The sequence below is a fragment of the Bos grunniens genome, chromosome 22 (assembly GCF_055505025.1).
Source record: "Bos grunniens cultivar Pamir isolate PY7600 chromosome 22, Bosgru_T2T1.0, whole genome shotgun sequence".
Classification (NCBI taxonomy): domain Eukaryota; kingdom Metazoa; phylum Chordata; class Mammalia; order Artiodactyla; family Bovidae; genus Bos; species Bos grunniens.
Window position 1 is genome coordinate 58,498,756 of NC_141186.1, and position 15,538 is coordinate 58,514,293.

General features: G+C 50.6%; 1 protein-coding gene across 2 annotated transcripts; it reads left to right on the forward strand.

Annotated features, from left to right (window-relative positions):
- The first annotated feature begins 100 nt into the window (after window positions 1–100).
- CHCHD4 (coiled-coil-helix-coiled-coil-helix domain containing 4) lies at window positions 101–6,750 on the forward strand. Of its 2 annotated transcripts, XM_086368940.1 has the most exons (4): window positions 101–278; window positions 1,009–1,167; window positions 4,911–5,009; window positions 5,689–6,750. In XM_086368940.1, exons 2-4 carry the CDS (start codon window positions 1,161–1,163, stop codon window positions 5,979–5,981), a joined length of 399 nt encoding a protein of 132 aa, XP_086225066.1. In that variant the 5' UTR covers window positions 101–278; window positions 1,009–1,160; the 3' UTR covers window positions 5,982–6,750. The 2 variants fall into 2 exon arrangements, with proteins under 2 accessions (XP_086225066.1, XP_086225065.1); XM_086368939.1 differs by lacking the exon at window positions 1,009–1,167.
- The last annotated feature ends 8,788 nt before the right edge of the window (window positions 6,751–15,538 follow it).

Here is a 15,538-nt window from a genome sequence, read left to right on the forward strand (position 1 = left end):
ACGAGCCCGCGCACTGCAAGCTATTCTGGGAAATGTAGTTCCTACTGCCTGGGGCGTGGCCGCGAGGCGCGCAGCCTGCCGGGAAATGTAGTTATCGGCTGAGAGCGCCGAACTGGAAGCGCCGAGGCAGGCGCGCGGCGGGCAGGCCTGGGGGGCGGGCCCGTGCGGGCCTCCGAGCCGCCCTCCCCGCCGCGGAGAGGTCACGGCGTGAGGCCGCCGCCGCGATCGCCGCGAGGTCGGAGCGCCGGGCTGCATCATGGCCTACTGCCGGCAGGAAGGTAGGAGGGCGGGCTGCGTGGAGACGGCCTCCGAGGCCCTGCAGGGGACACGCGGTCCGTGCAGCGCCCCCACTGAGGGCGCGGGGCACAGGTTCTCGGGAGGAGGGTGCGGGTTGGCGGCGGGGTCGCCAGCCCCACTTTTCGGATGAGAAAACCGAGGCCCGCGGAGGAGCAAGGCCGTCCCGGGTCGCCGAGAGACTCGAACCTGGACCTCGGAGGGAACAGCACGTGGGGAGACTCGTAAACTAGGCCCGGGGGTTAGGGCGGCGCGAGTGCGCTGCCTGAGGCTGGTAACGGGAAATGTGCTGATTACTAATTATGTTGCTACGCCGCTCGCCACACACCACGTGTTCCCGTTTGCACCGCCTCTAACTGTCCCGGAAGGTCGCCCCTCGGTGGGCGCGACGCTGGCGGTGGGAGTGCCGCCGGCGGGCACGGGTCAGGCCCTGCGCCAGGAGCCTTGAGTGGCCTGTCTCGCAGCGACTTTACTAAGTCAGGCCCTGCTCTTAACCCAAGAGTAAACCAAGACCCCAGAGGTGACTTGCTTGAGCCACGCGGCCGGCTACTCGCGGAGCTGGGGTTGGAGCCCCGCGGTCTGATTCCAGAGCTTCCCCGTCTGGTGCCCAGTGGACTCCAGGGAGCCCTCCGCTGGGAAGACATCCCGCAGAGAAAAACAAAAGTTGGTCCCCGCTTGCCAAAAGTTGGTCCCCGCTTGCGGTCTCTCACCTAGGAAGTCTCCAGGCCGCGGTCCGAGTGTCTCCCCGCGCAACCACGAACTGTCCCTGAGCTGACACCCAAACCCTCCAGGCCCAGTTGTCCAGTCTTGTAAAATGAGAAGTTAGTCTTCATTCATTCCGCAGATATTCATGAAGCACCTTCGCCATGTCAGGTGAGGGGGAGGGAGGATATCTGAGACTATGAAGTTACAGAGAGAAGTGGAACTCCCTGGAAATTCTCTAGTGAATACTCCAGCTCCCTCAGTTATTTCAGGAAATCCTGAGCCCAGAGATGGAGGTGACCTGCCCAAGGTCATGTTTCAATTAGGAGAAGCGTGTCAAGCTTCAGCTCACAACTCAATTTAAAATGCTAAGCCTTTTTGCCAGTGGCCTTCCCTGGTGGTTCAGATGCCAATGCGGGAGACTGGAGTTCGATCCCTGGGTGGGGAAGATCCCCTGGAAGAGGAAAGTGAAAGTGGCTCAGTCCTGTCTGACTCTTTGTGACCCTAGGGAGTATACAGTCCATGGAATTCTAATAAATGGCAACCCACTCCAGCGTTCTTGCCTGGAAAATGCCATGGACAGAGCAGCAGTCCATGGGGTTGCAAAACAAAGAGTTGGACACGACTGAGCGACCACGCAACAATTTCCCAGTACCCCATTCTGCCTCTGGAACCCTCCTTCCCTGGGTCGCAAAGCCATAATGCTCAGTGATGTCTCTGAGAAGTAGTTTCCATTGACTGATATTGAACTCTGCCATGAGCAGAAGTCCTCTGCCCTCACCAGTTTGTTAGAGAGTAGGTCTCTAGTTTTTTATTTCATTGTCCTGAGTCTAATGTACTCCTTTATGTAGCAGATTTTTTTTAGTCTTTTAAGTATAATGAGGCTATAATCCTCATTCTTGTGGGTTTCTAGGAGTCACATGTTATCTGGGAAGCAGAGGTAAGTGTTCAGACCCATATCTTTTCCTGTATCAAAGATCTCTTTCTTTCTTTGGGGATAAGAATTAAAAGCACTCACTTTAGGCCTTGCCTAGTTTTTATCTATCCAGGCCACTGTCCCCTCAGTGCCGAACTTCTTGTTTTGCTATCCATGGATTCTTTATGCTTCCCATGGGACTTAGAGAACTGATCCCAGCTCCTTCCTGATTAAGGCCTATGTGACTGAGGCCTGACCTGGCTCCTGCTGGTCTCTACGCACCAGTCACTGTGCAGCCAGGCTGGCCTCTGGCTATTCCCTTTGCCTGGTGCATCCCTCCCCCAGCTCTTCTCACGGCTGCTTCCTCATCCTTTAAGATTCAATGCAGATGCCACCTCCTCAGTGAGGTCTTCCTTGGCCTGTGCATCTTCCACATCCTAAAGTCTCTGAAATACCTGGTGTATTTTTGTCCTCTTTCGGCTTGTTTGCCTTGCAGCAGACTGAGAGCATTAGATGGGCCGTGTCCCCGCAGCATTACCCAGTGAACCGGTACACAAGGGAATCACTTGCCCATGCACTTGACTTCAGGGGTCCGCCCCCTGCCTTGGGGTCGGAGGCCGAAGCTGGTCATTCAAGGTGTTAGGCAGCATGGACTCAGGCCGGCTCCCTGGCCCAGGGCCACACTGCTCCTGTCTTTGTTCCCCCTTTTCTAATGCTGGTGCTGCTCTTTCCTGTTCCGTCAGCAAACAGTTACTGAGCACCTGTGATGTGCCAGCCCTGATCACATGGCAGAGGCAGCTGGCACAGGTGGGTAGTCTGCCTTGTGGCCTGGTGGAGGCAGTGGAGGGGGCAGGTTGGATGTTGCAAGAGATGATGTGTTCTAGGGGAAACGAGACCACCCAAACAAGGTTTGATTTTGTTCCCTGTGACCTACTTCATGGTGAGAGCCATCTGTCCTCCATACTCAGCTGGGCCTGGGATCTTCATGTCTGAATTCAGAGTTCATTTCCCCATTCACTTTTCCAACAAATACTGATTACTCACTATGTCTCGGGCACTGTACTAGGCTCTGAGGTACTGCAGTGAATGGAACAGATACATCCTTGCCCCTGAGAGCTGACATTTCAGTCGGGGAGATGGATGGTAAACAGATATGTAATTGTGGGTGAGAGAAGGCGGGTTAAGGGCAATGGAGAGAGATGAAGGAAGATGCCATCTGAGCAGGAGGTCTGAAGTCAGGGAGAGGTGGCTGTGAGGTATCTGAATACGCTCCTGGACGACAGAACGGCCTGGCAGGTCCCCGAGGTAGGCGTGTGCTCAGCGTCTTCGGGTAGAAGCAAGGAGACGCTGAATGGAGGGAGCGGGGGTGGGGGTGGCGTCCTACAGGTGAGGGATGCGGGTCTTTCTGGATGGACTTGAAGGCAGAGCCCGCCGGGCGGATGAGGGAGGTGGAGAGAAGGACGGCAGTCAGTGTGACTGCATAGAGTACAGCTGCGGATCCGGGCGTCGGCGTGTCTCTCCGCTCTGTGCTTCCTCTGTCCTCAGCCAGCCCTGAGCTCCTGCTTTCAGAGCCTCCGGCGCCCTGACTCCCAGTCCTGCCAGGCTCTGGCTGGGGACTGCCCCTTCTGGGGACTCTGCGGGCACCTTTCTTCAGTCTTTTCAGGGAAGAGCACGGCTCTACCCGTTTTCCCACTTCCAATCCTTACTGACATCTCCAGCCCCATTCTCTCTTCACAGAGATGTTTGTCATTTGATGCCGCTGAAAGAGTTACTGTGTTTTGAGCAGAATTCCAGGTGCAAGTAGAAACTCAGTTCACCTCCTTGTTTTCCCGATGTCTCTTGACCCTTGCCCGAACCGGGGAGGGAAGTGGGCTGAGCTGGGAGGTGCCTGAGCGCACACAGCTGTTGTGTGCTTGTGCCCCGATTTGAACCCCAGTCTTGAGCCTCTGGGATGCTGATGGCACCGGGAGCCAGAGCCTCCCAAACTGGCCCTACCTCTCCCGCGCAGGGCCGCGCTTGCGCTCTTCCTGCAGATGGTGTCGAGCCCTGACTGTCAACTGGTCTGTTCAGCCAGCATGGCCATCGAGCACCGGGGCTGGAGATATAAGATAAGTCACTGCCCAGGCTTGGACCCCTTGGCTCTGGGCCTAACACCAGCCTCCGCACTGGGCTGGGCCTGGCTGAGATCTTGGTAAACAAAACTGTCAGAGCGGAGCTGAGCAGTCGTGTCAGCTCATGTCTTCTGCTTAGCACAGCACTTCTGTGGACTGCTTTCGAGTGTTCTGAACTCTGGCCGGAATGACCGAGGTCTTTAGGTTCTTCAGCGTGCCCTGGCTGCCTGGCCTCAGGCCGTGTGGGACAAGCCGCCTTCTCTGAGGTCACGTGTGGGGTGCTGGAGCGGGCCGTGGGCCTGTGTGTGTGGAGTGTCAGCCGTCATTGCTGTCACCCGCCTCTGAAATGGTGTACCGCCCCGCACCTTCCCTCTGTCTTCGCACTGCCCTCTCCTGCACGCCTCTCTGAGCTCCATACGGTCACCCTGGCGCTCTTCACAAGCCTCTGCCGGAGGAGCCTGGCGGGCAGAGTGTCATCTGAGGGCGCCTGCTGGCAGGTCCCTCGGGGCCTGGACGAGGTGCTCCCAGGCCACGGGAATGAACAAAGCTGTGGAGCCGTGGGAGTTCAGAGCAGGGCAAGACCGCCTGTTAGACATCATCAGACTCGGGGGCTGAGAGCAGCTGCAGTTGAGGGGTTGGGGCGTCTCGTCTCCACCGAGAATGCGCAGTGGCACCAAGACGTGCTGTCTCCCTCTCCCCACTCCAGCCACAGGCTCACGGTGTGCTGGTGCCGCTGGACTGTCCCCCAGGTCGGCAGCGGGTCCCCGGGGGAGCGCATCAGGGTTTCAGAGGGGACAAGCTTCACACAAGGCTTCCGTGGCTGCTTGGGTTCAGGCTGAGCCACAGCTCCTGGTGAAACATGGCTCCCTCTGTTCTCCAAACTCTAGGGAAGGATCGAATCATATTTGTGACCAAAGAAGACCATGAGACTCCAAGCAACGCAGAGCTGGTGGCCGACGACCCCAATGATCCATACGAGGAGCATGGTGAGCGTGGGGGCCGGGGTCGGCGGGTGGTAGTCCGATGTTCCTGGCCGCAGCTGGGTGTTCACCTCGGCCAGCACTGCTCCCAGGACACGAGTGCGTCTCCCTCAGGTGGGAGGGGCTGTGCGCTGACCAGGCCATCAGGCCAAACCTAGGAGTTGCTTCTGAGTTTTGAACAGTTTTCCACTTTGACAAAATGGAGGAGCCTCAGTGCTCTGACACGCCCAGCGCCCCTTGGACACCGTCCAGCCTCGCTTTTTCCAGTCCTCGCGCTGTGCTGAGAGCAGCCGAGGAACAGGAGGGGCTTGAAGGGAGGGCGTGGGGGGTCCTGACCGTCCATGTGGAAGGGGGAGGCCAGGACTCCTCCTTCAAGCCTTTGGACTAAACAATTTCCCCTGTGTAGTCCTGAGCACAGGCACGGCCACAGGCCTAAGGGGTGGCTTAGCACATCCAGCGGAGCTGCACCTGGAGAAAGTCGTCCATGGTGACTTCTCTTCAGCTGAGCCGAGAACGCTCGGTGGGTTTCTGCCGGGAGTTTAAACCCCATCCCGAGGGGGAAGCAGGGCCACCAGCCGGTGCCAGCCAGGCAGCAGTTTGTCTTACCATTATTCCTGTGAGGCCCAGCCTTGGGTTTGCTTTTTATGAAACCTGTCTCACTTCCTTGCCCATCTTCCCGTCCCAGGACTGATCCTGCCAAACGGAGACATCAACTGGAACTGCCCGTGCCTTGGGGGGATGGCCAGTGGCCCGTGCGGGGAACAGTTCAAGGCGGCCTTTTCCTGCTTCCACTACAGCAAGGAGGATGTCAAGGGGTCGGACTGTGTGGACCAGTTCCGGGCCATGCAGGAGTGCATGCAGAAGTACCCAGACCTGTACCCCCAGGAGGAGGAGGAGGAGGAGGAGCAGCCAGCAGACCCCTTACCGGAAGCTGCCTCTGAGGCCAGCGCAACCAAAGAGGCGGCGGCGGCGAGCTAATGACGGCCGGGGCCCTGGGCTCCAGCCGCCTTCAGAGCCCAGATGAACCTCTCCAAGAAAGTGTCTTTTCCCTCCGTTGTTCTGTGCACTGTAATGTACAAAATAAGTTATTGTGCTGATTGGGGGTCTTGGCCCCTTGCCGTATTTACACTGAAAGATGGGGTTGTGTGTATGTGTGTCTCACATGAACCTGTCGGTGAATGTAGCTGCCACTTTTGAGTTCGCAGATTGTCCTGAATTTTGCCACTTGGAAATAACGTGCTGAATCATCTCAGCAACCAGAAATCTCTATCTGGGAGGGACTCTTGTGAGTGAGCTGATTTGTTTTGACTCTTTGTGTTCCTTTTAGTAGATTTTATACCCAGTTGGAAAGTGAAATAGAAACAAAACGTTTTCCCTTACAAATGCTGGGGTGGGGCCATTCCTTGTAAGCAGAGGTGAGTTGATCAGACCTCGAGTATTTGAGGAGGCGCTATGCTTCATTTCCGGTTCCTTCTGGTTTCCAGTTTTGCCTTGAGCTCCAGGTTTTCTGCAGTTAGAAAGCAGAGCTTTGGACCCTCTGAGTGAATCCCTTTGTAAGTGAAAAGAAAGGCTGATTTTTGATGTTCTTATTATTCCCAAAGCTCTGCTCTGGGACCGTGTTCACACTGGTTCTGTCTCAGCCTGTCCAGATGCAGTGCTCCTGAGAGGTGGGGACCTAATCATTACCAGAGTGGGAGGCAAGAGAGGACACAGTGTCAATTAAAAGGAAAACATGGTTTTTACCTGATTGTGAGTGTGTCCTCTGTTTTTACTAATTAAAAATATTTCTGATACAAGGAAATAGGAATTGTGAAAAACTCAATTGAAATTCTCTGAAGATACCGGTAGATCAGTTTGAGTCCAGTTTTCTGTGTTACATTCAAACAAAGCTCAGGTGATTTTGTCTGTGAGCAGATGCTGTCACATGGGCATTGCTGTCAACGTTTCTGTTGTATTTGTCAGAACTAAGTCACAGCCCACAGTGCCCAAGGGACATGGAGACACAGCACAGGAGGCTGCCTCTGACACCAGAGAGTAAGCCTGCAGGCCCAGCTCAGGGCGAGGGCACGGAAGCTGGAATGGCCAGGTTTGGAAGCCTTGACACCTGGAGAAGCCCTGGGACTTCTTTGAACTGCAGGCAGAGCCTTGCGCGTTTAACAGACATACCGGAAACATTTTGACCAAGACGTCACTGATCTGTGACCATGTCTTGGATCCCATGCATTCCATGCATTCAGGGAACCTGTACGGTCCATGTCCTAGGGACATGGGAAGGTGACCCATCTTGTCCCCAGCTGCATGAAGATACAGTCCAGCCAGGGGTCAGCATTTACTTAAAAGCAGAAAAGTAAGGAGAAAGGCAGATCCCGGGGGCTAGGACAAAATGGCCAAGTAGACGGACCTGACCTCACCTTCTCTCATGAAAACACCAAGATCACAAACAACCGCTGAACAACCTTCGACGAAAAAGGATGGTCTATGTCCAGAGAAAACGGAGCCACTCCGAGACGCGAGGGAGGGGTGCGCTCACAACGTAATCGAGCAGCACACCCACTGAGCAGGTGACCTGCAGACGCAAAGAACATACTGCAGAGGTTCTCCCACAGGAGTCAGAGTTCTGAGAGCCTGGGGGTCTGGCAGTGGGAGGAGGAGCCCCAAGAACATTTGGCTTTGAGGGCCCTAAATCCCATGGACAGAGGAGCCTGGTGGGCTGCAGTCCATGGGGTTGCTGAGGGTCGGACACGACTGAGCGACTTCACTTTCACTTTTCACTTACATGCATTGGAGAAGGAAATGGCAACCCACTCCAGTGTTCTTGCCTGGAGGATCCCAGGGACGGGGGAGCCTGGTGGGCTGCAGTCTATGGGGTCGCACAGAGTCGGACATGACTGAAGTGACTTAGCAGCAGCAGCAGGGCTTGATCACAGGAACTCCATAGGACTGGAGGTAACAGATGACACTCTTCGAGGGCACACACAAATCTGGTGCACACTGGGACCTGGGGGAAAAAACTGACTTCGTAGGAGCCTGAGCCAGACCTACCTGCTGGTCCCGGAGGGTCTTCTGGGAGGTGGGAGGTGGTGTGGCTCACTGCAGGGACAAGGACATTAGTGACACAGGTATTGGGGAGTACTCACTGGTGTGAGCTGCCCTGGAGATTTTGGCGCTGAGACCTAACCCCACCCATCAGACCTTAGGCTCAAGTGCTGGGTGGCCTCAGGCCAAACAACCAACAGAGTGGGATCGCAGCCGCAACCGGCAGCAGACAGATGCTTAAAGTCTTCCTGAGCCCTCAGCCACCTCTAAACGATCCTTGATGTGACCCTGTCCACCAGGGGGTCAAGACCGAGCTCTACCCACCAGTGGGCAAGCACCAGTCCCTCCCACCAGGAAGACTGCACAAGCCTCACTGACTAGCCTCACCCACCAGAGGGCAGACACAAGCAAGGGGAACTACTATCTTGCAGGCTGCAGCATGGAGAACGCAAATAAGACGGCGGAGGAATATGTGTCAGATGAGAACAAGATAAAACCCCAGAAGAACGGCTAAATAAAGGGCTGATAGGCAATCTACCTGAAAGAGAATTCAGAGTGATGATAGTAAAGATGATCTCAGATCTCACAGAAAGAATGGAAGCACAGACTAAGAAGATACATGAAATGTTTAACAATGAGCTAGAGGACGTAAAGAACAGACAACTGAACAATAACTGCAATGAAAACTACAGGAGCAGGAATCAATAGAGCTAATGAGGCAGCAGAATGGATAAGTGAGCTGGAAGACAATAGTGGAAATCACTGCTACGGAACAGAATAAAGAAACGACAGTTTAAGAGCCCTCTGGGACAACATTAAACGTACCAGTGTTCACATTATAGGGGTCCCAGAAGAAGAAGAGAGAGAGAACCTGAGAAAAAACTCAAAACAGATAATAGCTAGAAACTTCCCTAACTGGGAAAGGAAATATTAGGGAAAGGAAATAGTCACCCAAGTCCAGGAAGTACAGATAATCCCAGGCAGGATAAACCTAAGGAGGAACACTCCAAGACACATAGTAATCAATTGCTATTAATAAAAATTAACGACAAAGAGAAAAATATTAAAAGCAACAAAGGAGAAAGAACATACAAGAGAATACCTATCAGGTTAACAACTGGTTTTTCAGCAGAAACTCGGGATAGAAGGGAGTGTTGTTGTTTACTTGCTCAGTTGTGTCCAATTTTGTGTGACCCCATGGACTGTAGCCGCCAGGCTCCTCTGTCCATGGGATTCTCCAGGCAAGAATACTGGAGTGGGTTGCCATTTCCTTCTCCAGGGGATCTTCCTGGCCCAGGGATCAAAACCCCATCTCCTGCATTGGCAGGCAGATTCTTTTTTGCTGCTGCTGCTAAGCCGCTTCAGTCGTGTCCGACTCTGTGCAACCCCATAGACAGCAGCCCACCAGGCTCCCCTGTCCCTGGGATTCTCCAGGCAAGAACACTGGAGTGGGTTGCCATTTCCTTCTCCAATGCATGAAAGTGAAAAGTGAAAGTGAAGTCGCTCAGTCGTGTCCGACTCTTCGAGACCCCATGGACTGCAGCCCACCAGGCTCCTCTGTCCATGGGATTTTCCAGGCAAGAGGACTGGAGTGGGGTGCCATTGCCTTCTCCTCTTTCCCGCTGAGCCACCAGGGAAATCCAATAGAAGGGAGTGGCATAATATATTTAAAGTGATGAAAGGGAAAAACCTACAACCAAGAATACTCTACCCAACAAGGCTCCTGTTCAGATTTGATAGAGAAATCAAAAGTTTATACAGAAAAGCAAAAGCTAAGAGAACTCAGCAACAGCAAACCAGCTTTACAACAACTGGTTTCTGGAGAACGGCAGCTCAAGACCAGCTGACTTGGAGGTGCTAGTTGCCCAGTGGTTTGTGTCGGTTTTATTTTGTGACGTAGGCAAGTACCCCAGCCAGGCTTTTTAGCAGGACACTGGATTTTAAGTCCTCAGGAAGTTATGTGACTGCACACATCTTAACTTAGTAACATTTTAGTAACCCGTATTGTCTCACATGATTAGAAACTATAGACCTCATGTAAAATAAAAGGTTCCTCACTCACCTGGAAGAACCAAAGAAAAGTCATGCGTGCCTGGATGGTTTCACCAATAACTTTCAGGATCCGCTGGGTGTGAAGAGCTGCTGGAAGACAGCTGTCGGGGGGCTAAGCAGACAGACTTCCTCCTTTGCTCATCTGAACAGCAGAGAAAGGGGACACTCAGTTCATCGAAACAGGGCAGGAAGAAAACAGAGCCGGGGCCCCCATGAGTTGGTACCTGAATCATTCTACTTTCCTACACGTCTGAAACCTTCCATGGAAAAAGTTAGAAAGGCATAGGCTAAGCAACACTGTTTAACCATGCTGGTTCAGGTTCAGGGCCACATTGCTCCGTCCCACATGGTGGCTGCCTGAGCTCAGCTATAATTAACGCTCCAAGCTTCAAATCAAGGCTGATGGGAAAGTTGTTTAAAAAGATACTGATCGGGTTGACGTCCCTTTAGTCCCCATTCCTGTCCTCTGCGTCTTCAGATATAATTTAGGCTCCCTTTCCAATCTACCTTTTTATGATATTTTTGGAATTTTTTTTTGGCTGTGCTGGGTCTTCATCGCTGCACATGGGCTTTCTCTAGCTGTGGCAAGCGGGGGCTACTCTTTGCTGCGGCGCGAGGGCTTCTTGTCGTGGAGGCTTCTCTCGTTGCAGAGCACAGGCTCAAGGCACACAGGCTCTGGCAGGTCAGCGCGTGGGCTCAGTGGTTTGCAGGGCCGGGGCTCTGGAGAGCTGGCTCAGTAGTTGTGGCACACGGGCTTAGTTGCTCCGTGGTATGCGGGATCTTCCCAGACCAGGGATCGATTGGCAAGCAGCTCTTAACCACTGGACCACCAGGAAAGTCCCTAAAAAGCTGTGGGAAAATAAACATGACATACAGTTTGTCATTTTAACCTTTTTCAAGCCTGTGGCTTTAAATCCATTCACATTGTGTAGCCAACATCACTATTCATCTCCAGGACCGTTTCATTTTCCCAAACTGAAACCCTGTCCCCATTAAACACCAGCTCCTCTCCTTGCCCCTCCCACTGTCTGTGCCTATGACTTTGACTCCTCTAGGGACCTCACATGAGTGGGGTCAAACATAATGTTTGTCTTTCTGTGACTGGCTTATCTCACTTGGCATGATGTCCTCCAGGTCCATCCACGTTGTCGCATGGACATTTGGGCTGCTCCCGCCTTTTGGCTTCTGTGAATACTGCTGCTGTGACATGGCTGTACACCTTCCAATGTATTTTTAACACATCTGTCACCAATACTACATTTTAAAAAATTTGACACTAACACACCAGACACAATCAATGTCTTATAGCCAACTTTTGTCATTCACATTATTTCTAAAGTGTGTGTACTGCTAGGTCATTTTGAGTAACATGTGGCATTCTTCGGGTCTTCTCTGGTGGCTCAGTTGGTAAAGAATCTGCCTGCAGTGCAGGAGACCTGGGTTCAATTCCAGGGTCGGGAAGATCCCCTTGGGAAGGATATGGCAACCCGCTCCAGGATTCTGGCCTGGGAAATCCCATGGACAGAGTAGCCTGGTGGGTTACAGCCCGTGGGGCCGTAAAGAGTGGAATATGACTGAGTGACTAACACTCTGACTTTTGATGGCATTCTTATAACATAAGGTAAGTATATCTTATCAAAATCTTAATATATCTCTTAAACTTTTATGCATTTATTCTCTCGATGGCTTTAGATGGTTTCTAACTTATTTCTGACCTGTTGAAGGTCATGCTGGCGGGGACACCTTTGTACAGCCTCTCTGTGCACAGATGCCTCTCCAGAGACAGAACTACTCATTTGTAGAATGGACACATTCCCATTTTATTTGATTTTCTGAATTTCCCTATAAAGTCGCTCTGTCAATTTATATGGTCAGATATTTGGAACCAAGAAGGGAGGAGTCTCCATTATGATGACACCATTATGGTGACTCCCCCTTATCTGAAATTTCACTTTTTGCTTTTAGTTACCACTGTCAATCTCAGTCCAAAAATATTACATTAAAAAATTCCAGAAATAAAAAACTCATTCATAAGTTTTAAGTTGTGCACAGTTCTGAATAGCATGATGAAATTTTGCACCATCCTGTTCCCTTCTGCCCAGAACGTGAATCATTCCTTTGCCCAGCACATCCATGCTGGCTACCTAGCAGTCTCCATTATCAGATCCACGGTATCACAATGTTTGTGTTCAAGTAACCCTTAGATCGGAGAAGGTGACGGCACCCCACTCCAGTCCTCTTCCCTGGAAAATCCCATGGACGGAGGAGCCTGGTAGGCTGCAGTCCATGGGGTCGAGAAGAGTTGGACACGACTGAGCGACTTCACTTTCACTTTTCACTTTCATGCATTGGAGAAGGAAATGGCAACCCACTCCAGTGTTCTTGCCTGGAGAATCCCAGGGACGGGGGAGCCTGGTGGGCTGCCATCTATGGGGTCGCACAGAGTCAAACACGACTGAAACAACTTAGCAGCAGCAGCAGCAGCAGCAGCAGCTACCCTTATATAATACTTAACAATGTCCCCAAAGTGCAAGAGTACTGATACTCTGGCAAATTGGATATTCTCTTACTATGTCTAATTTATAAATTTAACATCTTCATAGTTATGTTTGTATAGGAAAAAGCATAGTATAGGTAGGGAATAGTACCATTCATGGTTTGAGGCATCCACTGGGGGTCTTGGCATATATCTTTCCCCACCCACTTAAAACTGGGACTACTGAGTCATTTGCTTCTCCTTCAAAATCACTTAATGGAAAATATGCTTAATTTGCCGATTTGTATACCCCAAATTTGAAATCTGTGATCATTCAATGACTGGATTAAAATTCTACTTAACTAATATTTTGGGAAGAAAGTTCTCAATGAGAACATCATCACTTAAAATTTGGGAGGAAGGAACAGTGAAAAATCCTTTAGAAGATAAACTATTATTGAGCAAGAGATAAAATAAGCTTGTCTAAACTATGATAAATTTTCTTATTTATTACAGAAAATTCAGTGAGACTACAACAAAGAAATTTCTTATTTCTAGAGGCTTTAATAAATTTAATGTAATGAAATCTTTTAAAATAGTATCTGGAGTTAAACTCAATATCCTCTCCTCCATGATTATAAGTTAGTAAAGAATAACTCTAAAGTTAACAGATCAGCTAAGAGAAGACGCTGTATGTATGTATGCTCAGTCACCCAGTCATGTCTGACTCTTCGCAACCCCATGAACTGTAGCCCACCAGGCTCCTCTGTCCATGGGGTTTTACAGGCAAGAATACTGGAGTGGAGTGCCATTCCCTTCTCCAGGGAATCTTCCCAACCCAGGGATCGAACCTGAGTCTCTTGCATCTCCTGCATTGGCAGGAGGATTTTTTTACCACTAGCACCAGCTGGGAAGCCCCAGATATCAAGGAAAAATTTCCCCAAGGACATATAAAGTGTAGTTAGATAAATGGACCCCTGTACTTACCTATGATAATATCCCTATGCTGAGCCATGAAAAACACCACGTTTTATTTTATCCACAAATTTAAACTTAATCTGCCATTTTAGCATCTCCTTACATCCTGGGATATTTAAAAAAAGCTTAATATGTACCTGGCCTAAGTTTAAAAAAATATCTACGTGGTAGTGAAAAGGCTTTCCCAGTAACTCAATCGGTAAAGAATCTGCCTGCAGTGCTGGAAACCCAGGTTTGATTCCATGGTCAGGAAGATCCCCTGGAGAAGGCAATGGCAACCCACTCCAGTATTTTTGCCTGGAAAATCTCATGGACAGAAAAGCCTGGTGGGCTACAGTCCAAGGGGTTCCAAAGAGTTGGACATGACTTAGCAACTAAACCAGTGAAAAGGAAGGTGAAATCATTCTAATATAGAGTAGCCAAAAACATTTTATGAGAATGCAATGTCAGTTTCATGGAAATACATTCTATACAGAAAATCAGATTACATTAATAGCATTTTTAATATTCAGGTTTCTCTCTGAACTTGTGAATTACCAAAACAGGATATGAAAAGTTTTAAGTCATAGAAATGAATGTAAGCCTAGGAATTCCTGGCTTTTTGAGATGGTTTTACTTATGTAAGCCTTTATTCAAGAAGAGTCACTCATCTAAGACAAGCTTCACTAAATACTAATGCTATCAAAGTTCAAAGGCATTCTGTGGTGCATTTAGAGATAAACACCTATGTCCAGGTTCTGATTCAGTGAAAGTCAGAATTCAGGATGCCTCCTCTGCTTCCTCTTCCATTTAGATTTTCCAAATCTGAAAAATCAAGAGAGACTCAGCTGGATCTCTCTGTGTTGAGGCTGCCGGGTGTGCTTATATGGAAAGATGGCTTTAGCTCATCTCTTCACAGACCGGTAATCTTGCTGTTGCATCAAAAGTCTGACAGCACCTGTCATGTCACAGGGAAAGAGGGAGTTCCCAAAGTAAAAGACGTCTTTTATCCTCAGAAAATGATAAAGAAGTAACATGTGGATGAAAACTTTTTTGTGTATAGATCTCAGTTTCCAAGGCCATATGAATCTGAGTTTTTTATCAGGTGCCAATCATGGAATATTCTCCAGTAAGTGATTTTAGACCCTGAGGCATCGCAAGGTGCGTGGACAGCTGCAAAGGGAGTGGGCAGTGCTGGCTGCTACCACCCAGCAGAGCAATCCCAGCCCCAGACTCCAGGCGGATTCCACGGAGGCACAGCCTCCATGAAGCATTGTTGTTGAAAGGGTTTGCTGCTGCTAAGTCACTTCAGTCGTGTCCGACTCTGTGCGACCCCTTAGACGGCAGCCCACCAGGCTCCGCCGTCCCTGGGATTCTCCAGGCAAGAACACTGGAGTGGGTTGCCATTTCCTTCTCCAATGCATGAAAGTGAAAAGTGAAAGTGAAGTCGCTCAGTTGTGTCCGACTCTCAGCGACCCCATGGACTACAGCCTACCAGGCTCCTCCATCCATGGGATTTTCCAGGCAAGAGTACTGGAGTGGGGTGCCATTGCCTTCTCCGGCTGAAAGGGTTTAACTTGATCCAATTAAGGGTTTAGCTAGAGCTTTAATTGTTTTACCTTCTTCCAGAAAATAAAGGAGGTTGATTATGGTAATTAGGTGATATATTCTCATTATTAAAGAGAAAAACCATTATAGAAACTACATCAGCCAACTTTGTTCTTTGAAAGAAATTCACCAGCTCCTGGAGACTCCAAATTAGCCCACAGTGGGTATGACAACACTGGATGCCAGTCACCCGAGACTCTCCCTACCAGCATAGTCGCAGCATAAGACAGCATCTTTACTTCCCTGGTGGCTCAGCTGGTAAGGAATCCGCCTGCAATGCAGGAGACCTGGGTTCGATCCCTGGGTTGGGAAGATTTCCTGGAGAAGGGACAGGCTACCCAGTCCAGTATTCTGGCCTGGAGAAGTCCATGGACTGTATAGTGCATGGGGTCACAACGAGTCGGAC